This window comes from Bufo gargarizans, unplaced genomic scaffold (assembly GCF_014858855.1).
Source record: "Bufo gargarizans isolate SCDJY-AF-19 unplaced genomic scaffold, ASM1485885v1 original_scaffold_1674_pilon, whole genome shotgun sequence".
Taxonomy (NCBI): domain Eukaryota; kingdom Metazoa; phylum Chordata; class Amphibia; order Anura; family Bufonidae; genus Bufo; species Bufo gargarizans.
This window is the reverse complement of record NW_025334461.1, coordinates 1-26,442: the sequence shown is the minus strand read 5'-3', so window position 1 is coordinate 26,442 and position 26,442 is coordinate 1. Positions and strand designations below refer to the sequence as shown.

The 26,442-nt window shown below is 49.4% G+C and overlaps 1 protein-coding gene across 1 annotated transcript in view; it reads right to left on the bottom strand.

Moving 5' to 3' along the window:
- Positions 1-26,438, bottom strand: part of HELZ (helicase with zinc finger) — a gene marked incomplete at its 5' end in the record, with an annotated part of 66,282 nt that extends 39,844 nt beyond the window's left edge. Inside the window, 13 exons of the mRNA XM_044274328.1 lie at positions 338-516; positions 1,568-1,669; positions 2,842-3,021; positions 4,691-4,821; positions 6,320-6,653; positions 7,276-7,543; positions 8,152-8,449; positions 8,578-8,685; positions 9,120-9,318; positions 22,712-22,787; positions 25,447-25,498; positions 25,660-25,716; positions 26,403-26,438. Coding sequence (XP_044130263.1) covers positions 338-516; positions 1,568-1,669; positions 2,842-3,021; positions 4,691-4,821; positions 6,320-6,653; positions 7,276-7,543; positions 8,152-8,449; positions 8,578-8,685; positions 9,120-9,318; positions 22,712-22,787; positions 25,447-25,498; positions 25,660-25,716; positions 26,403-26,438 — 2,020 coding nt within the window. The remainder of the gene's footprint in view (positions 1-337; positions 517-1,567; positions 1,670-2,841; positions 3,022-4,690; positions 4,822-6,319; positions 6,654-7,275; positions 7,544-8,151; positions 8,450-8,577; positions 8,686-9,119; positions 9,319-22,711; positions 22,788-25,446; positions 25,499-25,659; positions 25,717-26,402) is intronic.
- Between the last annotated feature and the right edge of the window lie 4 nt (positions 26,439-26,442).

The following is a 26,442-nucleotide window of genomic DNA, read 5'->3' as shown; positions in this document are numbered from 1 at the left end:
TGCTAGTGGGAGATGTAGTGCTGAAGTGCCTCAGTCTGAAGGAGGAAAAGCTACACCTGCCACAGTGCAGAGAGACCGTACACTTGGCCCAGCTCTGGATGTGACTGCAGCATAATGCATCTGGGTATACAGCATGAAACAGCTCTGGATGAGGAATGAGTCATTATGCAGCTGTGGATGTAATCAGAACATGGGTCAGGAGGTGATGTCTAAGACATGGCGCAGCTTTGGCTGTGACTAGATTAAGACCAGTCACACGTGGGCTGTGTTATATGCAGAGGTCCAGTAGGTCATTGGCTGCGCAGTGTATTCAGGACCTCTGCTTTCCTCAACTCACCGGGCTCCAGATCCAGCTGGCAGAGGTACTGCGATGTGCTGAGCGTCACCACCACCACCCTGTGCCGCACTATGTCTTCTTTCTGGGGCATCTGGAAGGTGGCATGTGTGCTGGAGATCAGACAGTACTGGTGTACGACCGGGTGCACCGTCTTCACCCAGCGATTTCTGAAGTATACCCTGGAAAACGGCAGAACAGCAGAATGAGATCCAGCTCAACACATCAACGCTTTCCATTCACTGACAGGGACATCCAGGAGAACAGTGCATTGTGTCCCAATATATCCTATAATCCCCCTCATATCCCCTCTTTCCATCCACTGACATGGACAGTCCATGAGAGCGGCAGGTCTCCTCATATCCCCACCTTCCATTCACTGACATGGGCAGTCCATGAGAGCGGCAGGTCTCCGCATATCCCCACCTTCTATTCACTGACATGGACAGTCCATGAGAGCGGCATGTCTCCTCATATCCCCACCCTTCCATTCACTGACATGGGCAGTCCATGAGAGTGGCAGGTCTCCTCATATCCCCACTTTCCATTCACTGACATGGGCAAGTCCATGAGAGTGGCAGGTCTATTTTTTAACAATTTTCAAGATCCATGCTTGCTGTGAGTGAATGTGAACATTTTGGGTTACAGAAGCAATCCATACAGATGTAATACTAGTCACATCTGATGGTTTGTTACAATTGAATTCTGTGTCCACTTTACCTGCACTGACACATTGTAACAGACCAACGCAGGAGAGAGTTTTCTGCTGATGTCTAACTCACAGAGGATTGTATAGACTGGATACACAGTAACAAACCCTCAGCGGTGAGAACAGGATTGGGGTCTATCAGTCATAAAAAGCAAAATGGAATGTTTCTCTCACTGACAGCAAGCAGAACTGTTAAAAAGTGAATGGCTGAAAACCTAGGAAAACCATTAATACATCGGTCACCATACAATACTGTGTGTACAGCCCCGAATACTTTTCTCAGCCCGGGGTCTGGCCCCTTTCTACTTTGCAGCGTTTCAGATCTCTGGATAAAGCCTGCAGTGTAAAGAATGGAGGTTTACGTTCGGGTTGTCGTGGTTATGACCGGAATCCGCCCACACATCATCATGTAGTGTATATGTGTTCACTCAGCCTGGATGTGGCTCTGACAATCAGGCAGAAAGCCTCCATTCTTTACACTGCAGGCTGCACCCACAGCTTTAGTCATGTGATCTCCTGGATACCTGAGCGGACGGGCCTGCGGGTTCCCTGTTTCCACGTATGGATGTAAATAATCCTTGATGTAGAGGTCAGCGGCGCTGTTAGAGTGGGTGCAAATCAGGACCCTGCTGGGAGAGACGGGGGGTCAGGACACAAAGCCGATTACTGAGCGAGGGGCACTTGCATCGCGTGCAGCGCCCTCACACACTGCGCACCCCAGCATGCAGCGCTCCCACACACTGCGCACCCCAGCATGCAGCGCTCCCACACACTGCGCACCCCAGCATGCAGCGCTCCCACACACTGCGCACCCAGCATGCAGCGCTCCCACACACTGCGCACCCCAGCATGCAGCGCTCCCACACACTGCGCACCCCAGCATGCAGCGCTCCCACACACTGCGCACCCAGCATGCAGCGCTCCCACACACTGCGCACCCCAGCATGCAGCGCTCCCACACACTGCGCACCCCAGCATGCAGCGCTCCCACACACTGCGCACCCCAGCATGCAGCGCTCCCACACACTGCGCACCCCAGCATGCAGCGCTCCCACACACTGCGCACCCCAGCATGCAGCGCTCCCACACACTGCGCACCCCAGCATGCAGCGCTCCCACACACTGCGCACCCCAGCATGCAGCGCTCCCACACACTGCGCACCCCAGCATGCAGCGCTCCCACACACTGCGCACCCCAGCATGCAGCGCTCCCACACACTGCGCACCCCAGCATGCAGCGCTCCCACACACTGCGCACCCCAGCATGCAGCGCTCCCACACACTGCGCACCCCAGCATGCAGCGCTCCCACACACTGCGCACCCCAGCATGCAGCGCTCCCACACACTGCGCACCCCAGCATGCAGCGCTCCCACACACTGCGCACCCCAGCATGCAGCGCTCCCACACACTGCGCACCCCAGCATGCAGCGCTCCCACACACTGCGCACCCCAGCATGCAGCGCTCCCACACACTGCGCACCCCAGCATGCAGCGCTCTCACACACTGCGCACCCCAGCATGCAGCGCTCTCACACACTGCGCACCCCAGCATGCAGCGCCCTCACACACTGCGCACCCCAGCATGCAGCGCTCTCACACACTGCGCACCCCAGCATGCAGCGCCCTCACACACTGCGCACCCCAGCATGCAGTGTCTCACACACTGCACACCCCAGCATGCAGTGCTCACACACTGCACACCCCAGCATGCAGTGCTCTCACACACTGCGCACCCCAGCATGCAGTGCTCACACTGTGCACCCCAGCATGCAGCGCTCTCTCATTAAGGGAGTTACCTGGTATCCTGCTGTTTTAGGATGTGCTTCACAGCCTGGGCCAGGGTGAACGTCTTGCCGGTACCATAAGGGCCGATGATGAGGATAGGGGGCAGCTGAACGGAGAGGGGGGTAGTGATCGCCAAGATGGCTTCTTTCTGCTTAGCGTTCAGCCGGGGATCTAAGAGCTCGTCCCACTGTCTGCGGGGGGAGAGGAAGAATGTTATCAGAAGAGGGAATTAGAGGTGGGGTATAGAGGAGAGAAGTAAGGGTTAAACGTAGAGGGGTGAGCATGAGGGCAGGGGCAGGTGAATAGGAGCATAAATGGGAGAGGTAAGAAAGGATATCAGAGGGGGGTGGAGGAGACAGCAGATATGAGGGGGTTGCAGAATAACATGGCTACACTTTTGAGTAGACTTGTAATAGCAGGATTTCTGCCTCTTGTTCCATTCTTTACCCTTTCACCTAATTTTAATTCCCGCACCCTGGGCCATTCCTGCCCCTTGTACCGCACCCTGGGCCATTCCTGCCCCTTGTACCGCACCCTGGGCCATTCCTGCCCCTTGTACCGCACCCTGGGCCATTCCTGCCCCTTGTACCGCACCCTGGGCCATTCCTGCCCCTTGTACCGCACCCTGGGCCATTCCTGCCCCTTGTACAGCACCCTGGGCCATTCCTGCCCCTTGTACAGCACCCTGGGCCATTCCTGCCCCTTGTACCGCACCCTGGGCCATTCCTGCCCCTTGTACCGCAACCCTGGGCCATTCCTGCCCTTTGTACCGCAACCCTGGGCCATTCCTGCCCCTTGTACCGCAACCCTGGGCCATTCCTGCCCCTTGTACCGCAACCCTGGGCCATTCCTGCCCCTTGTACCGCAACCCTGGGCCATTCCTGCCCCTTGTACCGCAACCCTGGGCCATTCCTGCCCCTTGTACCGCAACCCTGGGCCATTCCTGACTACTAGAATTAATAAGCGACTCTAACCTCCCTTTGTGCCCCCTCCCCCATTATAAGGCTGCCAGCTTCCAGCCTTGGTTGGTATTTTTATCGTCTTTGTGCCACCGTTGTGTAATTAGTGTCAGAATAGCAGGTTTGTGGCACCATTGTCCTGGCACTGGAGCGGATGATGGGGGTTTTATGCTCCGTGCACCATCAGTGATCATTGTTGTGTTCGGGGGATTCTTGTGCCAATGAAGCTTACACCAGAAATAGAGTCGATCGCTGTCCTCAGCGCCAGCGCCGCATCCGCTGTTTCCCGGCCAGGACTATTTCTGCACTGATCTGACGCCTTGGTAGTCCAACAACAGCTCTCAAATCATCTGCCAATTATGGAATTCTCATATGTGCCAACCGAGCGCCGGGATAAACGCAACCCACGAGGGCACCAGATTTAAAGGGCCGGTGTCTAGTGTACTGTTACTCAAGTCACTGCATCATGAAAAGATCTGAACTTCCTTAAGAGATTTTGTGCTTCGATTCCTCCGCCATTTTCAAGATCTCTACTTATTCTTACAGCGTATCAGTCAGGAGTCCTCCGAGGATTGTCTAGACTTGATACAAATGTAGCAAAAGGGATGTGTCTCTATTCACTGACAGCAAGCAGAGGAGGTAAACCACAAAGTCTATTAGTAAGTGGCAGAACGTTTCACTATACCAGGAGCCAGCAACCTTTGTCACTCAACAGATGTTGTGAAACTACAATTCCCAGCAGGCGTCATTCACTTCTGTGGGAGCTTTGAGAATAGAAGAGCAAGTGGGCATGCTGGGAGTTGTAGTTTCACAACAGCTGGAGTGCCGGAGGTTGCCTACCCCTATACTACACAATAATGATGCCATAAGACTGGATGAGGGCTGATGGGAGGGGGTGTACCTGTTGGGGCTCCAGGGTATCGGGGGCGTTGCGCTCAGATCCGGAAAGAGAATGCCGTTATCCCGTATCCTGTCTAAGGCGTAGTGCATTTCACACAGAGGCAGCCGGTTCAGCTGGAACTGGAGCTCAACCTGCAGGAAGAGGGAGAACATGAGCGAGGTTGGGGGCACCAGGACTGTGCAATGTAAGGAGGCAGTGTGATGATCCTTACACCAGTCACATCCAGAGCTGCACTCACTAGGCCTCTACATGTCTGCACCAGCCCCGAGTTACAACCAAAGCTGCACTCAATTGTTTAGCAGTTACCAGGGGGATGTGAGGAAGGGGCTGACTGGCCATTGACCCTACTAGGTAGATTTCCAGTGGTCCAATCCCCAGGGGGCTGCCCAAGCACTCTTTCTGGCCAGGTACATATGGATCTGATACTCTCAGAAATAATTAAATGGGTTATCTGGTATTCAGTATTGATGACCTATCCTCAGGACAAGACATCAGATCGTTACCAGAATGTTAGAATAGGTCGAGCGCTCCGTGGCTTCTTCCTAGGTCATGTGGTGTCACCGTACATCGGTCACATGGCAATACCAAGTACAGCTGCTGACTATGCACTGCAGACGGGAGAGATGCCAGGGGAGCCGATGTATCTATCATTATCAATAGCTGGACAACCCCTGTCACTGTCAGGTACTTCTGTATCTGGTCAGTGGTACCTGGTTCTGCTGGGACAGTATATTGTGCTGCACTGTGGTATCTGGTTCTGCTGGGGCGGTATATTGTGCTGCACTGTGGTATCTGGTTCTGCTGGGGCGGTATATTGTGCTGCACTGTGGTATCTGGTTCTGCTGGGGCGGTATATTGTGCTGCACTGTGGTATCTGGTTCTGCTGGGGCGGTATATTGTGCTGCACTGTGGTATCTGGTTCTGCTGGGGCGGTATATTGTGCTGCACTGTGGTATCTGGTTCTGCTGGGGCGGTATATTGTGCTGCACTGTGGTATCTGGTTCTGCTGGGGCGGTATATTGTGCTGCACTGTGGTATCTGGTTCTGCTGGGGCGGTATATTGTGCTGCACTGTGGTATCTGGTTCTGCTGGGGCAGTATATTGTGCTGCACTGTGGTATCTGGTTCTGCTGGGGCAGTATATTGTGCTGCACTGTGGTATCTGGTTCTGCTGGGGCAGTATATAGTACTGCACTGTGGTATCTGGTTCTGCAGGGGCGGTATATTGTGCTGCACTGTGGTATCTGGTTCTGCTGGGGCAGTATATTGTGCTGCACTGTGGTATCTGGTTCTGCTGGGGCGGTATATTGTGCTGCACTGTGGTATCTGGTTCTGCTGGGGCAGTATATTGTGCTGCACTGTGGTATCTGGTTCTGCTGGGGCAGTATATTGTGCTGCACTGTGGTATTCGGTTCTGCTGGGACAGTATATTGTGCTGCACTGTGGTATCTGGTTCTGCTGGGGCAGTATACTGTGCTGCACTGTGGTATCTGGTTCTGCTGGGGCGGTATATTGTGCTGCACAGGTGTGACTGGAGTACAGGACATGATATAACAGCAGAATTGTGAATGCCGCTTTGGATTTGACTGGAGTATAAGTTCATGACAGGTACATGTGGCGCGATTCTCACCTGCATCTCCCGGTCGGACCGGAGCCGCAGCTCTTCGCAGCAATCCTTGCATATTCTTAAGAAGATGTAGTCCTTGGTCTTCTCCTCGATGACCGCTTCGTACACCTTCTCTTTGCTCCCTTGGCTCTGTGCGGACTTCTCCTTCGAGACGGGCAGCAGATACACGGCGTTGACTTTGGTCATCACGAGTCTGCCGGCGAGCGTGTCCTCTGAAAGTGTCTCAGTGAGTTTAAAGCGACCGAAAAGCTGCCCGTTCTGGGCGTATTTGGCTCCTCCGGAAACACCCGTCAGCATGAAGCTCGCCACTAGCTGCAGCTGGACCTTGATGTTAAACCTGCAAGTGAAGGAAGAGTTAATGGCGGACCCCACATGGTACCCAACAGACCTCCTCCAACACAGTATGAGGTTCTGACAAGGTCCTCCATGAAGGTGCACCCTGAATCCTGGGAAAGTTGGGTGACCACCAGAGCCAATCTTCAGGGACGGTCACCCAGCAATCTATGGGGGTGAAGTATCCAGCCTTGTACCCAACCGGGACCCTTCAGAGGCAACACCCACACAACCTCTAAAGGGTCCATTACTGTTGTCACCCAGCTTTCCCAATCACAGATCTGGAAAAAGTCCTGAGGGTTAGCAGCTCTAGGGTTCAGCATTAAAGAGACAGCGCCATGTATGTAACATGTGAACGACCCATACGTGTAAGAACTGATCACATGACCGTCTCGCGGGCAGCCGGCGATGTATCATGCAGCAATGGAGCCCTCTGGTGGCCACTTTGTATAAAACTAATGGAAAGTACAATCCATCCTCAGGATGATGGGATGTGACCAGATCAAATAGAAGGGGGTCCAAAAGCAGGGGGCACACCCTCCAAGAACTCCTGTGGACGGGCTTTTCCAAAGCCCCCCAATGACTGGAGCTGCACCACATAGCACCCAGCAGGGGGCGACACTTACTTGCTGACTTCCTTGTACTGTGCAATCTCTTCAATGTAAAGCAGGTCGTGCAGGCGGGACTGGTAGTTGGTCCTGGTCAGCGACTTGTCCAGCACGGACTGTGTAAACAGCTGGTCGGCGGAGAGCGGGATTTGGTATCGGCTGAGGAGGCTGCGCTCTAGTTCAGTAGTCTCGTTGGGATCGAACTCCACAATGGTCTTAGACATGGAGTCCCAGCGCTTCGCGGTCGTTAGCAGCTGCTGACGGGCGTGCATCAAGTATTCAAGATCTGAGGAGAAGGAGACAAAGGGATGAGCGGCGGTGGGCATCTCGCGGGGGCATTATGAGACTTTCAGTTCCACGTCTACGGTTGGCCGCCAGAATGTTAGTACAGACTCTGAACCACACAATATAAAAGGACCCTCAATAGAACAAGCTTAACCACTCCAGTCACATCCAGAGCTGCATTCACAATTCTGCTGCATTCCTGTTAAAGATGCAAGGGCTTAACAGGTTTTCACTGCCCCTACTGGTACACTTCTACACTGAGTATGCTCTGCTCTAGCACAAGCACTCGTAGAGTGTGGCGTTAAGCAGAAGGATGCGGGTCCCTCTGCCTTTTGATCGGAGCCCCTGCAGTGTAATCGTGGGGCTCCGATCGATTACCATGACATTCTATACCCTGCCATGGTAACCTCCCTGCTGTGCTGTGCACGAGGCAGAGAGCGCTGCAGAATCCTATTCACCCTATAAGATCAAAAAGGGGCTGAAGAAGCCAGGTCCCAAAAATCAGAAGAACTGTGAACGCAGCTCTGGATGTGACTGGAGCATAAGACACCCCACATCATTTCAATATGATCAGCGTCCTCAGAGACGTCGCGCTCGGTCCCCACTTACCTTCAGTTGAAGCCGCGTCCACCATAATCCTCTGCATCAGAACCGGCTCTACACCAAAGTCAAACACTACAGTCTGGCGGAAAGTGCCGAATATCTCTGTGGTAAAGGTGATCACGACTTTGTACAAGCAATGGTCCATGCCGTTCTGCGACATCTTCTCGCCGACCCACTCCTGGCAGCTCTCGGGCACCTCCTGGGGCACCTGACTATTGCCGTCTCCAGCGGATATTGCCACAATACTAAAATGAGGTCTGTGAGCGTCGTACAGCAGAGCCACGCGCTGAAGCGTCCTCGCCGGCTGGGGGGAGAAAAGAGAGATGGCGACTGCGCGTCCAACAGGCGAGGAGACAAAGTCGGCAAATTCTTAAGTAATCAGTCCATGGCCGTGCGGTGCAGTCATGTGACCTCAGTGGGTCGCTCTCTTACCTTACACGTCAGGAGAAACGTCCACGTCTGCTGAGATTTTTTGGTGGTAACGGTAACAGAGAGCTCAGGACTGTAATCCACGTGTACGCCCTCCACACACTCACTGAGCTGCGGCGAAAAAACGAGACGTGCCATCATTACTTACATGTCTCCAGCCCTCTCCTGAAATCCTCTGTGCTGCTGGGAGGACCCTGCTCCTTCAGTAACTCTTAGGGCTCATGCACACGACCGTATGCCCACCCGAGGCATACGGTCCGTTAGCGGGCCATAGGCACGGGAGAGCACAGCTTTATAGGTTACTCTGATACTGTGCACACCGGGCCGTCCGCAGGGACATTGCACTAATAAGATTATATGAGTGCAATAGCCCCGCGGGTGGCTCGGTGTGCACAGTATCATAGTAACCTATAAAGCGGTGTGTGCCGCTCCGGGACATATGGCCAGCTCACGGACCGTACGTCTCGGAGGGCATACGGTCGTGCGCATGAGCCCCTAGTCTAAGGTCAGCACCATCCGCTCTAGCACCTCGCCCTTACACTTACCACTCTCTCTGGCGAGAGGGAATTCATCCACTTCTCGATCAGGGACTCCATGTAGCTCCCTGAACATTGTGTGTTTTCCTTCTGTTGCTTGAGACGGATGAGGCGCGAGGCATATCGCTTCTGCCATTCCTCCAGCTCCTCCTGTGAGTGCGCTGAGGTGCACTGCGCTCCATACCGGCAGATCCCCTGTTCTAAGAACCTGAAACCAAGAGATGACATGACATCATATATCAGATAAGTATGTCTATTGGAAAACTCACTATTCTGCTGGTGCAGTCACTGTGCACATACATTACTTATCCTGTACTGATCCGGAGTTACATCCTGTATTATACTCCAGAGCTGCACTCACTATTCTGCTGGTGCAGTTACTGTGTATATACATTACTTATCCTGTACTGATCCTGAGTTACATCCTGTATTATACTCCAGAGCTGCACTCAGTATTCTGCTGGTGTAGTCACTGTGTACATCCATTACTTATCCTGTACTGATCCTGAGTTACATCCTGTATTATGCTCCAGAGCTGCACTCACTATTCTGCTGGTGCAGTCACTGTGTACATACATTACTGATCCTGAGTTACATCCTGTATTATACTCCAGAGCTGCACTCACTATTCTGCTGGTGCAGTCACTGTGTACATCCATTACTTATCCTGTACTGATCCTGAGTTACATCCTGTATTATGCTCCAGAGCTGCACTCACTATTCTGCTGGTGCAGTCACTGTGTACATCCATTACTTATCCTGTACTGATCCTGAGTTACATCTTGTATTATACTCCAGAGCTGCACTCACTATTCTGCTGGTGCAGTCACTGTGTACATCCATTACTTATCCTGTACTGATCCTGAGTTACATCCTGCATTATACTCCAGAGCTGCACTCACTATTCTGCTGGTGAAGTCACTGTGTACATACATTACTTATCCTGTACTGATCCTGAGTTACATCCTGCATTATACTCCAGAGCTGCACTCACTATTCTGCTGGTGCAGTCACTGTGTACATACATTACTTATCCTGTACTGATCCTGAGTTACATCCTGCATTATACTCCAGTGCTGCACTCACTATTCTGCTGGTGCAGTCACTGTGTACATACATTACTTATCCTGTACTGATCCAGAGTTACATCCTGTATTATACTCCAGAGCTGCACTCACTATTCTGCTGGTGCAGTCACTGTGTACATACATTACTGATACTGAGTTACATTCTGTATTATACTCCAGAGCTGCACTCACTATTCTGCTGGTGCAGTCACTGTGTACATCCATTACTTATCCTGTACTGATCCGGAGTTACATCCTGCATTATACTACAGAGCTGCACTCACTATTCTGCTGGTGCAGTCACTGTGTACATCCATTACTTATCCTGTACTGATCCTGAGTTACATCCTGCATTATACTCCAGAGCTGCACTCACTATTCTGCTGGTGAAGTCACTGTGTACATACATTACTTATCCTGTACTGATCCTGAGTTACATCCTGCATTATACTCCAGAGCTGCACTCACTATTCTGCTGGTGCAGTCACTGTGTACATACATTACTTATCCTGTACTGATCCTGAGTTACATCCTGCATTATACTCCAGAGCTGCACTCACTATTCTGCTGGTGCAGTCACTGTGTACATACATTACTTATCCTGTACTGACCCTGAGTTACATCCTGCATTATACTCCAGAGCTGCACTCACTATTCTGCTGGTGCAGTCACTGTGTACATACATTACTTATCCTGTATTATACTCCAGAGCTGCACTCACTATTCTGCTGGTGCAGTCACTGTGTACATACATTACTTATCCTGTACTGATCCTGAGTTACATCCTGTATTATACTCCAGAGCTGCACTCACTATTCTGCTGGTGCAGTCACTGTGTACATACCATTACTTATCCTGTACTGATCCTGAGTTACATCCTGCATTATACTCCAGAGCTGCACTCACTATTCTGCTGGTGCAGTCACTGTGTACATACATTACTGATCCTGAGTTACATTCTGTATTATACTCCAGAGCTGCACTCACTATTCTGCTGGTGCAGTCACTGTGTACATCCATTACTTATCCTGTACTGATCCTGAGTTACATCCTGCATTATACTCCAGAGCTGCACTCACTATTCTGCTGGTGCAGTCACTGTGTACATACATTACTTATCCTGTACTGATCCTGAGTTACATCCTGCATTATACTCCAGAGCTGCACTCACTATTCTGCTGGTGCAGTCACTGTGTACATACATTACTTATCCTGTACTGATCCTGAGTTACATCCTGCATTATACTCCAGAGCTGCACTCACTATTCTGCTGGTGCAGTCACTGTGTACATACATTACTTATCCTGTATTATACTCCAGAGCTGCACTCACTATTCTGCTGGTGCAGTCACTGTGTACATCCATTACTTATCCTGTACTGATCCTGAGTTACATCCTGCATTATACTCCAGAGCTGCACTCACTATTCTGCTGGTGCAGTCACTGTGTACATACATTACTTATCCTGTATTATACTCCAGAGCTGCACTCACTATTCTGCTGGTGCAGTCACTGTGTACATACATTACTTATCCTGTACTGATCCTGAGTGACATCCTGTATTATACCCCAGAGCTGCACTCACTATTCTGCTGGTGCAGTCACTGTGTACATACATTACTTATCCTGTACTGATCCTGAGTTACATCCTGTATTATACTCCAGAGCTGCACTCACTATTCTGCTGGTGCAGTCACTGTGTACATACCATTACTTATCCTGTACTGATCCTGAGTTACATCCTGCATTATACTCCAGAGCTGCACTCACTATTCTGCTGGTGCAGTCACTGTGTACATACATTACTGATCCTGAGTTACATTCTGTATTATACTCCAGAGCTGCACTCACTATTCTGCTGGTGCAGTCACTGTGTACATCCATTACTTATCCTGTACTGATCCTGAGTTACATCCTGCATTATACTCCAGAGCTGCACTCACTATTCTGCTGGTGCAGTCACTGTGTACATACATTACTTATCCTGTACTGATCCTGAGTTACATCCTGCATTATACTCCAGAGCTGCACTCACTATTCTGCTGGTGCAGTCACTGTGTACATACATTACTTATCCTGTATTATACTCCAGAGCTGCACTCACTATTCTGCTGGTGCAGTCACTGTGTACATCCATTACTTATCCTGTACTGATCCTGAGTTACATCCTGCATTATACTCCAGAGCTGCACTCACTATTCTGCTGGTGCAGTCACTGTGTACATACATTACTTATCCTGTACTGATCCTGAGTTACATCCTGCATTATACTCCAGAGCTGCACTCACTATTCTGCTGGTGCAGTCACTGTGTACATACATTACTTATCCTGTATTATACTCCAGAGCTGCACTCACTATTCTGCTGGTGCAGTCACTGTGTACATCCATTACTTATCCTGTACTGATCCTGAGTTACATCCTGCATTATACTCCAGAGCTGCACTCACTATTCTGCTGGTGCAGTCACTGTGTACATCCATTACTTATCCTGTACTGATCCTGAGTTACATCCTGCATTATACTCCAGAGCTGCACTCACTATTCTGCTGGTGCAGTCACTGTGTACATACATTACTTATCCTGTATTATACTCCAGAGCTGCACTCACTATTCTGCTGGTGCAGTCACTGTGTACATACATTACTTATCCTGTACTGATCCTGAGTTACATCCTGTATTATACTCCAGAGCTGCACTCACTATTCTGCTGGTGCAGTCACTTACATAGTTACATTATTAATACTGTTGAAAAAAAGACATAGGTCCATCAAGTTCAACCAAGGGATAGGGACGGAAGGAAGTGAGACTCCAATTTCTACACGTTTTCTTTAGCATTTATGTTTTTTACTTTTAAGAATTCATCTAAACCCTTTTTGAACCCGTCCCCTGTTCCTGCTGTGACCACGTCCTGAGGAGTCTATTCCACAGCTTCACAGATCTTACAGTAAAGCAGCTTTGACGCTTCCGGAGACAGAACTTTTCCCTCTCCAGTCGGAGGCAGCGCCCCCTTGTCTTTGGAGCACATTTTACATGGAACAGTTTTTCACAGTATTTTTTGTATGGCACATTTATATACTTGTACAGGTCAATCATGTCCCCCCCCCTTTGAATTTATTTAGTCTTGAGAAGAGACATCTATTTCTTTTACTCTTTCTTCATAACTCAGACCCTCTGTAACAGAACGCCTGGCACCCCAATGGGCTCTGCCTGTGACGCAATCACCAAACACAATGGGCTCTGCCTGTGACGCAATCACCAAACACAATGGGCTCTGCCTGTGACGCAATCACCAAACACAATGGGCTCTGCCTGTGACGCAATCACCAAACACAATGGGCTCTGCCTGTGACGCAATCACCAAACACAATGGGCTCTGCCTGTGACGCAATCACCAAACACAATGGGCTCTGCCTGTGACGCAATCACCAAACACAATGGGCTCTGCCTGTGACACAATCACCAAACACAATGGGCTCTGCCTGTGACGCAATCACCAAACACAATGGGCTCTGCCTGTGACGCAATCACCAAACACAATGGGCTCTGCCTGTGACGCAATCAACAAACACAATGGGCTCTGCCTGTGACGCAATCAACAAATACAATGGGCTCTGCCTGTGACGCAATCACCAAACACAATTAACTTAATCACTCACAGGCAGAAAACACACATTTTTCCGAAAACACAGAAAACACCCCAAAGCCCCACATATCCCCATAATTTATACATCCATGGATAGCTCTGATCTGGGCGAACATATCCAAAAATCACAGATCCGGGCAGCGGTTCCCGAATTCCATGGAAGTCACATTTGACCCACCGCAAGCATGGCTTTCCTTCCCAAAACAGTTCCACAGATTTAGGCTGTGCGGCCAGACTATCTTCTCCTTCAAAGTTAGTATATGGGCCATAATCCTGAGGCAAGAGGCTGGCATACAGGCCCCTCCAAAACCCAGTGGCGAGGTTATTTTCGCCAAACATCTTCCCCTCCCAGGGAAGACTAACCAGATACCTGACCTCACGCCGGTCGGTACCCGAATTAGTCTGGCAGTCCACCCACAACCAAATAATGGACCTGCTGAATTTGGTAGCCTGTCTCTGTCCAGTGAGTCCACCAATGTTAAGTTGGTAACTGGTACTCCTGGTCTCTATGTTCCTCCCTGGCTTGGAGTGGAGGTTGCTTTGTGGGCAGGGATCAGCGGTACTCTGCCCTGGTGCCAGCGCATCAGCTATAGGGTAGCCTGTGGGGAGACAGGCTCTGGACAAGAGGATAGGGGAGGGCAGAGGCCAACTGTACTCTACCCAGATGCCAGCTCTTCCGCTGTGGTAGCCTGTGGGGAGTCAGGTTCTGGACAAGAGGATAGGGGAGGGCAGAGGCCAACTGCGCTCTGCCCAGATGCCAGCTCTTCCGCTGGGCTGGGGTCAGGAAATTCTACCCCCAGGACCTGGTTGCGGATCTGCTGTGGAGAGGAGGGATCGCTTACCTCCTCCTCCTAGCATTCCTGCGGAGTTAGTTGGGGATCTGTACCGGCCGTCCAGCCTCCCGGTAGGTCTGGTGCAGAGACCGCGGTCCCATCTGCACCATCGGAGTTAGGGGTGCTGTCCCCCTGTGGTTGGAGAGAAAGACCGGTCGTCTCCTCTCCCTGCAAGGTACACTGCCGCTGGGAAATGGAGACGCTGTTCTCCTCTCCCGGCAAAACATACTGACGATGGGGAGCAGGACCAGCTGTCCCTACTCCCTGAAATTCTGGCTGCCGTTGGGGGATCTGGGCCGACCGCCCAGCATCCCTGTAGGGCCGGTGGAGAGACCTCGGTCTCATCTCCACCTGCCATATGGGGTTCCCCCCCAGGACCGGTCTATGTGGTCCCCTACCTCCACAGCTGGTACTGAAGCAGGAGATACTTCAGTCGGGTTTTCCAAGCTGTAGGGTTGTAGGTCTGGGACTGCCACCCAGCTCTCCGACAGTGTATATTGGGGCCGAATTGAGCTGAAGAGGTATTGGTAATCCTGCTCCAGCTCCCACTCAGTTGTCACTAGAGATGCCAGGTCTTGTCTCGCCTCTCTCGCTGTAGCCCAATCATGAATAGCCTCCCTGTAGTCATAGATATCCCAGAACCGGGACTCTCCAGCAACTCCGAACTCCGGTTCTTCGAAGGCCTCAAAACAGGCCAGGGCCATCGTAATCCTCCCACTCGGGTCGGTCGTGCTCAGCCATCCAGGGGGAGTGCCGAATCACATACCACCAGAGTGCCTGGTAGGAGTCGTCTAGCCAAAGCTCCTTCCATACCAGGCTCTCCAGTTCTGTCACCCACTCATCCAGGGGCTGCTCTCCCAGAAGGGGCATTCGCAGGGCCACTCGCATCCGCAACTGCTGCTCCTCACTGGGGAGACTCCTCACTGGGGTCTCATCGTCCTCCACCCACGCTGGATCCAAAACCGGGCTTCAGCTTCCAGGGGGTGAACCTCTCTTAAATCCAGAGAGCAGGAACCAGGAACAAGCTCTTACAAGAATTTATACTCGGGGGAGTATTGTGATATAGCAATCCCCAAGAGTGTAGTTATCCCATCCCCCCAAACATGAGCCAAGACTTCATGAAGGGGTAAAGCAGGTCAGATTAATGAGCACAAAGGCATTTCTTATATACAGTTTTCCCCACAAGGTTACCACCCACATGGACCTTGTGGAGCACAGGACACAGTCACAACAGCCACTCAACATAGTATTGTACAGTTAGACACTCCCAGCTAATGTACATAAACCTCACTCTGCCTGTGATACAATTACCAAAATACAATGGGCATTGCCTGTGACACAATTACCAAAATTACTCACAGGCTGAAAACACAATTTTTTCCCAACCCTAGAAAACACCCCAAAGTACCACATATCCCCATAAATTATACATCCACGGATAGCTCTGATCTGGGCGAACAACATATCCAAAAATCACCCAGATCCAGGCAGGGGTTCCTGAATTCCATGGAAGTCACCTTTGGCCGACCGCAAGCATGGCTTTCCTGCCTTAAAGAGTTCCACAGATTTAGGCTGTGCGGCCGGACTATCTTCTCCTTCAAAGTTAGTATACGGGCCATAATCCGGAGACAAGAGGCTGGCAAACCGGCCCCTCCAAAACCCAGTGTCGAGGTTATTTTCGCCACACCATCCATGCCCCTAATCAGTTTAGTCGCTATCCTCTGTACTCTCTCCAGCTCCAGGGCGTCCTTTCTATGGACTGGTGCCCAGAACTGGACTGCGTATTCCAGATGAGGCCGCGCCAGCGCTTTGTAAAGTGGTAATATTACATCCCTGCCCCGCGAGTCCATGCCTCGTTTAAAGCATGACAATATCCTGGTGGCCTTAGAAGCAGCTGATTGACATTGAATGCTGTAATTTAATCTTCCATCCTCGAGGACACCCAAATCCTTCTCTACAAGTGACTCTCCCAGTGCTACATGAACTTGACATTTGTCCACATTGAACCTCATTTGCCAAGTTGATGCCCAATCAATCAGTGTCCAAGTCAGCTTGTAGTACAGTTCTACACAGCTCAGTGTCATCTGCAAAAATAGATATGGTGCTATTAATCCCATCCTCGATATCTTTAATAAATAAATTAAACAATAGAGGACCCAGCACTGAACCTTGGGGTCACCACTTATAACCCAGGACCATTCTGAATAGGAATCATTGACCACAACTCTCTGGACACCGTCCTTCAGCCAGTTTTCAATCCAATTACAAACTATACTTTCCAAGCCTATAGACCTTACTAAAGGGATGAGGGACAGGATCAAAAGCTTTTGCAAAATCCAGAAACACTACATCCACAGCTGCCCCTCTGTCCAGGCTACTACTGACCTCACTACATGCACAGTCTTCCCTCTGTCCAGGCTACAACTCCCCTCACTACATCCACAGTCGCTCCTCTGTCCAGGCTACTACTCACCTCACTACATCCACAGCTGCCCCTCTGTCCAGGCTACTACTCACCTCACTACATCCACAGCCGACCCTCTGTCCAGGCTACTACTCACCTCACTACATCCACAGTCGCTCCTCTGTCCAGGCTACTACTCACCTCACTACATCCACAGCCGCCCCTCTGTCCAGGCTTCTACTCCCCCTCACTACATCCACAGGCCGACCCTCTGTCCAGGCTTCTACTCCCTCACTACTATGCACCCAGGCTTCTATTCCCCTCACTACATCCACAGCCGCCCCTCTGTCCAGGCTTCTACTCACCTCACTACATCCACAGCCGACCCTCTGTCCAGGCTTCTACTCCCCTCACTACATCCACAGCCGCCCCTCTGTCCAGTCTACTACTCCCCTCACTACATCCACAGCCGCCCCTCTGTCCTGGCTTCTTACTGAACTCACTATATCCACAGCCGCCCTCTGTCCAGGCTACTACTCACCTCACTACATCCACAGCCTCCCCTCTGTCCAGGCTTCTACTCACCTCACTACATCCACAGCCGCCCTCTGTCCTGGCTTCTACTCCCCTCACTACATCCACAGCCGCCCCTCTGTCCAGGCTACTACTCCCCCTCACTACATCCACAGCCGCCCTCTTGTCCAGGATTCTACTCACCTCACTACACTCCACAAGCCGCCCCTCTGTCCAGTCTACTACTCCCCTCACTACATCCACAGCCGCCCCTCTGTCCTGGCTTCTACTGAACTCACTATATCCACAGCCGCCCCTCTGTCCAGGCTACTACTCACCTCACTACATCCACAGCCGCCCCTCTGTCCAGGCTTCTACTCACTACATCCACAGCCGCCCCTCTGTCCAGGCTACTACTCCCTCACTACATCCACAGCCGCCCCTCTGTCCAGGCTACTACCCCTCACTACATCCACAGCCGCCCCTCTGTCCAGGCTACTACTCCCTCACTACATCCACAGCCGCCCCTCTGTCCAGGCTACTACTCCCTCACTACATCCACAGCCGCCCCTCTGTCCAGGCTACTACTCACCTCACTACATCCACAGCCGCCCCTCTGTCCAGGCTTCTACTCCCTCACTACATCCACAGCCGCCCCTCTGTCCAGGCTACTACTCCCTCACTACATCCACAGCCGCCCCTCTGTCCAGGCTACTACTCACCTCACTACATCCACAGTCGCCCCTCTGTCCAGGCTTCTACTCACCTCACTACATCCACAGCCGCCCTCTGTCCAGGCTACTACTCACCTCACTACATCCACAGCCGCCCCTCTGTCCAGGCTACTACTCACCTCACTACATCCACAGCCGCCCCTCTGTCCAGGCTACTACTCCCCTCACTACATCCACAGCCGCCCCTCTGTCCAGGCTACTACTCCCCTCACTACATCCACAGCCGCCCCTCTGTCCAGGCTACTACTCCCCTCACTACATCCACCCCTCTGTCCAGGCTACTACTCCCCTCACTACATCCACAGCCACCCCTCTGTCCAGTCTACTACTGACCTCACTACATCCACAGCCGCCCCTCTGTCCAGGCTACTACTTACCTCACTACATCCACAGCCGCCCCTCTGTCCAGGCTTCTACTCACCTCCTCATAAAAACAAATCAGGTTAGTCTGACAACTTCTGTCATTGGTAAACCCATGCTGGTTATCACTTATAATATTATTTACAGTCACATTCTCCTGTATATAGTCCCTTAAGAGTCCTTTAAACATTTTCCAACAACAGAAGTTAAACTGGTCTATAATTACCTGTGAAGGACCTTGATCCTTTTTTGAATATAGGCACCACATTTGCCTTGCGCCAATCACTTGTACCAGTACCTAGAGAATCCTTAAAAATTATAAACAGGGGCACAGCAATGACTGAACGGAGCTCTTTAAGCACTCTTGGGTGTAATCCATCTGGACCCGGAGCCTTGTTCACATTTACCTTATATAACTTAGCTTGGACCATATCTACAGTTAGCCAATTCAGTATATTACAGCCCCAGCACCACAGATATCAGCCCCTTTCTCCTCTTTTGTATATACAGAGCTAAAAAAAACATTAAGTAAGGCTACATTCACACGTCAGTATTTTCCTATATCCAGATTTTCGGTCCGTTTTTTGCAGATCCGTTGTTCCTGAAAATGTTTCCGTATGTCATCCGTTTTTTGCGGATCCGCAAAAAAACGAAACATGTATAAATTTCAATAATCAAATAAAGTTGTTTGGATTTCTTTGAAAAAAAATTGGAAAAAAAACAAAAAAAAACACATTTGTTAGGTGTTTCCAGGAACGGATTCCGCATAAAACGGATGACATACGGAATGACATCCGAATGTCTTCCGTTTTTTGCGGATCCATTGACTTTGTATTGTACCAGGATCCGAATTTTGCGGAAAAGAATAGGACATGTTTTATATTTAAACGGACATGCGGAACGGAACAACGGAAACGGACAGCACACGTTGTGCTGTCCGATTTTTTCCAGGACCCATTGAAAATGAATGGGTCCAGATCTGGTCCTGATCTGTTCCGCAAAAAACGGAACAGATCAGGAAAGAAAAAACGGACGTGTGAATGGACCCTAACTCTGCCTTTTCCTTATCTCCAGTGACTAACCCCCCTTTACCATTATTTAGGGGACCTACCTGCTCAGACCTATTATTTTTTTTTAGAATTTATATATTTAAATAATTTTTGGGGATTTGTTTTGCCCTCTTTTGCCACCTGCTGTTCGTTTTGTATTTTTGCTAATTTGATCTCCTTTTTACAGATTTTATTAAGCCCTTTGTAACCTTCAACCCTACAGCTGACCCCTCAGATTTGTATTTTTTAAATGATCTCTTATTGTCTTTCATTGCCCTTTTTACAGTAGCTGTAACCCATGGGGGGTTTAGTTTTAGCCGTTTATACTTGTTACCTAAAGGAATACATTTTTCAGTGCAATTACTCAATGTGGAGCTCTCCCATTTATCCTCAGTATTATTATGTGACAGTAGCTGCTCCCAGTCTATGCCCTGAAATGCTGCCCTCATCCCGGGGAAATTAGCCTTTTTATAATTCAGTGTCTTTGCTCTGCCTGGCACAGTTTGCTTCTTATAATGTAGGGGAATATAATTATATTGTGGTCACTGTCACCTAGTGTTTCTCGAACAGTAACATTTCCAACACCAATTACCAGATCTGGTGTGTACATACAGTGGCGATCAAAATTAGAGAACAATTTATGAACACTTGATTTTTTCAGAAATAATGTAATCTACATTGATCATCATTTGAAGGATTTTTTGTAAGGGGTGCACCATGCCATTAGAACAGTGTTTTCCAAAATACCATCAACATAAAAGCTGATGATGATAATTAGAGAACAGCAATGACTGTAGCGCAGAGACAGATTCCACCTACAGTCAGCAGTCCACAGGCTTTGAAGGACGTCGGCACATCTGCGGCCACAGGACATCACTCGTCTCGCACACGGCTCCGGTGGGATTTTGCTCCACTCTTCTTCCAGTCTCTAACAGTTCTGTGACGGTTGTGGGCTTCTTGACCATAACTTTGTCACCAAGGATTTTCCAGAGGTTTTCTATTGGGTTTAGATCAGGACTCTGGGCCGGCCATTTCATTGTTTCAAGGAACTTCTTTACCCGTTTGTTTGTGTGACGGGGGGCATCGTCCTCCATGAAGAAGGAAGGAACCATGTGTTGGTGAAGAAGGTTCTGATACAGACTTGCATTCACTCCACCATGTAGCTCTATGAGAGGTCCAACTCCTGCTGCAGAAAACATTCCCCAAACCATGACACGTCCTCCTCCACCTCTCACTGACTTCTTTACACACTTTGGCTTCAGTCTTTCCCCAGTTTGTCGATGAACATAATGTTTCCCATCAGACCCAAATAAATGAAACTTTCTTTCATCACTAACATGAACTCTGGAGCACTTCTCCTCTGTCCACACAACATGCTCCTCAGCAAAGGTGAGCCTAGCCCTTTAATTCCGTCTGTTTGGTCACTGCAGAGTGGACTTTCAGTCCAATGGCTCCTAAACGTCGAGACCCTGTACGACGAGACAGACCCTTACCCTGTTCAGTGCTGAACCGGTGAGAAATTCTAGCTACAGTGTTGAACCCATGGAGATTCCCCGCATTATCCCGTCCTCCCTTGCATTTGTCTTTCGAGGGCGAGCAGCCTTCTTGGGGGACTTGAATGAGTTTGTGATGATGTTGTAAAGATGCAATATTCTAGGAATCACAGACTTGGAACCACCAACTTCTCCTGCTATGGCTGACGGGGTCACCCCTTTGGCCTTCATCTGGACAACCTGCTGCCGGAGGGTTTCAGTCACTTTGGAACGGCACACCATTTTTGCAAAGTCAGTGAAAAGTGCTGCCAGTTGTATAGCGGTTGTCAGATCATTAAGGAAATTAGCGCCAGTTGTCAGATTAACACCAATAACTTGTATCGGAAAGTGTTCTCTAATTTTGATCAGTGTTCTTTTTCAATTATCTCATTTACATTTTTATTCTGTGCTTTAGAATAAATACAATTTATGAAATACACTTAAAATACTGCCATTTTACTCATGTTAGGATATTTTTACATAGGACTACACTATGAGTTTGACATTTCAGAAATTGTGTGTTCTCTAATTTTGATCGCCATTGTACATTACATAACTTATCCTATACTGATCCCGAGTTACATCATGCATTATACTCCGGAGCTGCACTCACTATTCTGCTGGTGCAGTCGCTGTGTACATACATTACTTATCCTGTACTGATCCTGAGTTACATCCTGTATTATACTCCAGAGCTGCACTCACTATTCTGCTGGTGCAGTCACTGTGTACATTTTACTTATCCTGTACTGATCCTGAGTTACATCCTGTATTATACTCCAGAGCTGCACTCACTATTCTGCTGGTGCAGTCACTGTGTACATACATTACTTATCCTGTACTGATCCTGCGTTACATCCTGTATTATACTCCAGAGCTGCACTCACTATTCTGCTGGTGCAGTCGCTGTGTACATACATTACTTATCCTGTACTGATCCTGAGTTACATCCTGTATTATACTCCAGAGCTGCACTCACTATTCTGCTGGTGCAGTCACTGTGTACATTTTACTTATCCTGTACTGATCCTGAGTTACATCCTGTATTATACTCCAGAGCTGCACTCACTATTCTGCTGGTGCAGTCACTGTGTACATACATTACTATCCTGTACTGATCCTGCGTTACATCCTGTATTATACTCCAGAGCTGCACTCACTATTCTGCTGGTGCAGTCACTGTGTACATACATTACTTATCCTGTACTGATCGTGAGTTACATCCTGTATTATACTCCAGAGCTGTGCTCACTATTCTGCTGGTGCAGTCACTGTGTACATACATTACTCATACTGTATTATACTCCAGAGCTGCACTCACTATTCTGCTGGTGCAGTCACTGTGTACATACATTACTTATCCTATACTGATCCCGAGTTACATCCTGCATTATACTCCGGAGCTGCACTCACTATTCTGCTGGTGCAGTCACTGTGTACATATCCTGAATCCCGGACACCTACCTTTTGCACAGTGTGTACTCCTCACTGCTGGTGACACCCCGGGGGGGAGGTCTGAACTGCCATCCATCCTGTGTACCTGGGGGCAGCAATGAACACCATATAATGAGCACAGTCACCGATTTACACGACCCCTTGTACTTATAATCTATAAAGGAATTTGCGATTTTCCGTTCCCAGTTTTCACTCCGCTCCTTCCCAGAGACAGAATGTTTTTATATATTTTTCCGTTCACATAGCCTTATGGGGATAAATTTTTTGCAAGTTGAACTTTCTAATGGTTTTATTTAACATTGCAAAGGATGCAGCGGGGAGCTGGAATAAAAACTCCAAATGTGGTGGAATTGGGAAAAAAAAAAAAAGTTTTATGGGGGGGGGGGGGGGTTTACGGCGTTCCCTATGCGGTAAACGTGACCCGTTACCTTCATTCTCCAGGTTAGGAGACTAAACATATAGTTTTACGTGTTGGAAATAATTTCTCTGTTCCAGAGGCGCTTGCACCTCCAATCACTAACGGTACCGCGGCCGCCGCTGCTATTCACAAGTGACAGGTATATTTTATACTGTGGTGCCGCGCGATGCGCGCCCTGTAAACACAATATACAGCGGCTCTACCACTGCAGACTGGCGAGGAACTGTTTCTGGGTTCTTGTTCATTCGACTGTATGTTCTCCGTGCTTTTCCTCTCGCTCGGGAGGCTAGACCCTATTACTTTTACAGAGCTCTCCCCGGCCGGCGGCACAGCTCTAATTCTAAAGTTTGCTCGCGCTCACAGGGAGCGCCGTGTGACGTCACAAGTTGAGCTACGGATAGTTAGGAGGACCAAAGTTACCCCAACGCGTTTCGAATAAAACGTTATTCTTGGTCAGGGATACTAGTTCGGTCTCCTCCTGCTGCTATATAGGTCCGTTTCTCCTCCCTCATATCTTCTGCTCTCTAGCCTTCATTCAAAGGCAGACAGTTCGATTTCGGAGTTCAGTCCTGATGGCGCTAACGTGTCCAGCGGGTCTCTGCTCGGGACATTGTTTTGATGAAATCCCCCCCTCTTTTGTCTTTATTAACTCTCTCTTTTTCGCACACCCCACATGTGCCGCATGGGAAGAAGCCTGCTTGTGGTCTCGCTCTCTTGCCCCTACATTTATTTGCGGGGGCTACTAGACTGCCCACATTTCTTGCCTTTCTATATATGAATCTGGGGTTATTTGGAATATTCCCCAATTATTTTGTCTTCTTTCAAAGCCTCCCAATGTTTTTTAATGATCTTCCTCAATATTCCTGCCTGACAGTTGCATTGTGCGATAACCGGCGGCCTCTCTCAGAGTTCTCCCTCTTTGTTATTAGATTCTGTCTATTCATTTCCCTACCGATTCTTTTTGTTTTATTCATTTTTCTTTATCATAACCCTTTTTGCTGTAATCTGTCTGCCTCTACTTGATACTCCTTTTTTGTACAATTCCGTCTGATCCTCATAAATTGACTTTTTGGGATATTTTCCAACCATTGTGGACGACGGCGACCATCCCATGAGATGAAACGGTTTACTATATGCTTTTGTCTGTTTCTTGCCTTCCTCAATGTAAACTGTGAGATCTAAAAAAATGTATTTCCCTATTATCAAATACCGGTGTAAATTCCAGATAAAATCATTTTTCTTTGTTTCATTAAAAAATATTTTTAATTCTTCCCCCCCCAATAAATATCACATCGTCTATGAATCTTTTCCACAGGACGAAATCCGTAGCTCAAATTGTGATGTCACGCGGCGCTCCGTGTGAGTGCGAGCGAGCAAACTTTAGAATTAGAGCTCAGCTCAGTAAAAGTAATAGGGTCCAGCCTCCCGAGCGAGAGGAAAAGCACGGAGAACATACAGTCGAATAAACAAGAACCCAGAAACAGGTCCTCGCCAGTCTGCAGTGGTAGAGCCGCTGTATATTGTGTTTACAGGGAGCGCATCGCGCGGCACCACAGTACTAAATAGACATTTTTTATTTCCATCGCCATATTCTCACCCCATCACCTCTGGTCATGTCTGCGGAGCTGTGACACCAGAACACCAGCCAAGTGTGGCACTTTTTGATCACTTTTTATTACATTTTTGGGGGGGAAGCAAAGTGATAAAGTACCGGAGTTTTCGCACGCGGGGATGCCCATGATGGGTTTTTTCCTATTGGTTATGTACTTTGATTTTAGGGAAACGGGCCGATTTGAACTTTTATATTTTTTTAAACTTTTTTAAAGTCACAATCACTGGCAATAATTAGATACAGGCCAGCAGGTGGCAGCCATCATAGAATACAGTGCTGATCGCACACATCCGCCGGCTACGGGGCCCACTGCCCATTCGGACACTATCTTTAAAGTGCGGCAGAGGTCGCCAAGGGGTTAAATAATCATTTTTGCAGTGGAATTAAATGAAAAACACAGTTGCGCCATAATTCTTCAGGCTTAGCGCTTCCGCTCATCTGCAGGTCAGTGCAATCGTAGCGCTACCAAATGTACGTGGATTTTATGTTTCCCTGTTCGGGGACACGCGCCGACTGGCGATGTCGGGCGGGGACACGCCAGCACGCGATGTCAGCAGGGTCTCCTTCTAGGGTGACAGCTGAGGTCCGAGGCTCTTCTGACCTCCCCGTGTACTGCGTGATATATAAATCATCCACTGCGCTCCGCCCTCAGACCCTCCGGACTAATCCAAGGGGGTCTCCCGCCCACATGCAGAAGGATCCAGGATGTCTTACCGTCTTCCAAATCCTCCGTGTGAAAACCCGAACGAACGGAGTTGGTGACATTCTGAAAACATGAGAGGAGACAATGACGTCATCAGACTCAGGCCACGCCTCTAACTGATGTCACATTTACAGTTAAATCCCCAGCATGCATTTCTTAGGCTCTGATGAGAGTTGTAGTTTTAGGGGGCAGTGATCCAGATGGCACGCCCCATTTTTCCTTACCTCGATCTCAGCAAGCAGAGCCTTTAACCGTGACAGGTCCTTGGTCACCATACCGTTCTAGTGGAGGAAAGAGATGACATCAGGCAAGTCCGGACCCTCAGAGCCCCTCCCCTGCACATTGTGGGGGCCGCAAAGTATCCCCATAACAATATCCAATTTAATCAACCTATAATGGAGGCATGCCTGAAGAGAGACTTTTGGCCAAATTAACAGACTAAACTCCCCACCGTTTTCAATATCTCCGAAGCTATCAGTGAATGAAAGCATTAAAGGGGTATTCCAGCCTGAAGCATTTATCACCTATGCCTCTGCCTGCCATTTCCATAGATTGTGATCGGAGCCTTTCCATTCAATGGTGGGTGAGGAGGGCCCCCTGGTTTCAGGATCAGCGGGGGTCCTTGTGGTTCACTCAACAACAGCAAGCAGAGATATTGACAATAGTAACTGAGCCACAGATGTCAGCAGAGCTGCACTGTACAGCATGGTGCAGAGACGGACAGAGCGGCATCTCCTCACTAAGCCACAGATGTGAGCAGAGCTGCACTGTACAGCATGGTGCAGACACTGACATCATCTCCTCGCTCATACTTCACCCTGGATAGTTTAAAGCTTCACATTTCCCCAATGACAGTGCAGCCACATCATGACTTCAGCAGGTCCCCCCCATTTTTACAGTGACCCACCCCACCCCATGTCAATTACGGCTGGACTCATCCATGTCTCAGGACAAGGGGTGTTCTTACCAGTGGCTCTCCGATCAGAGTCTTGGATAATACACCGGAC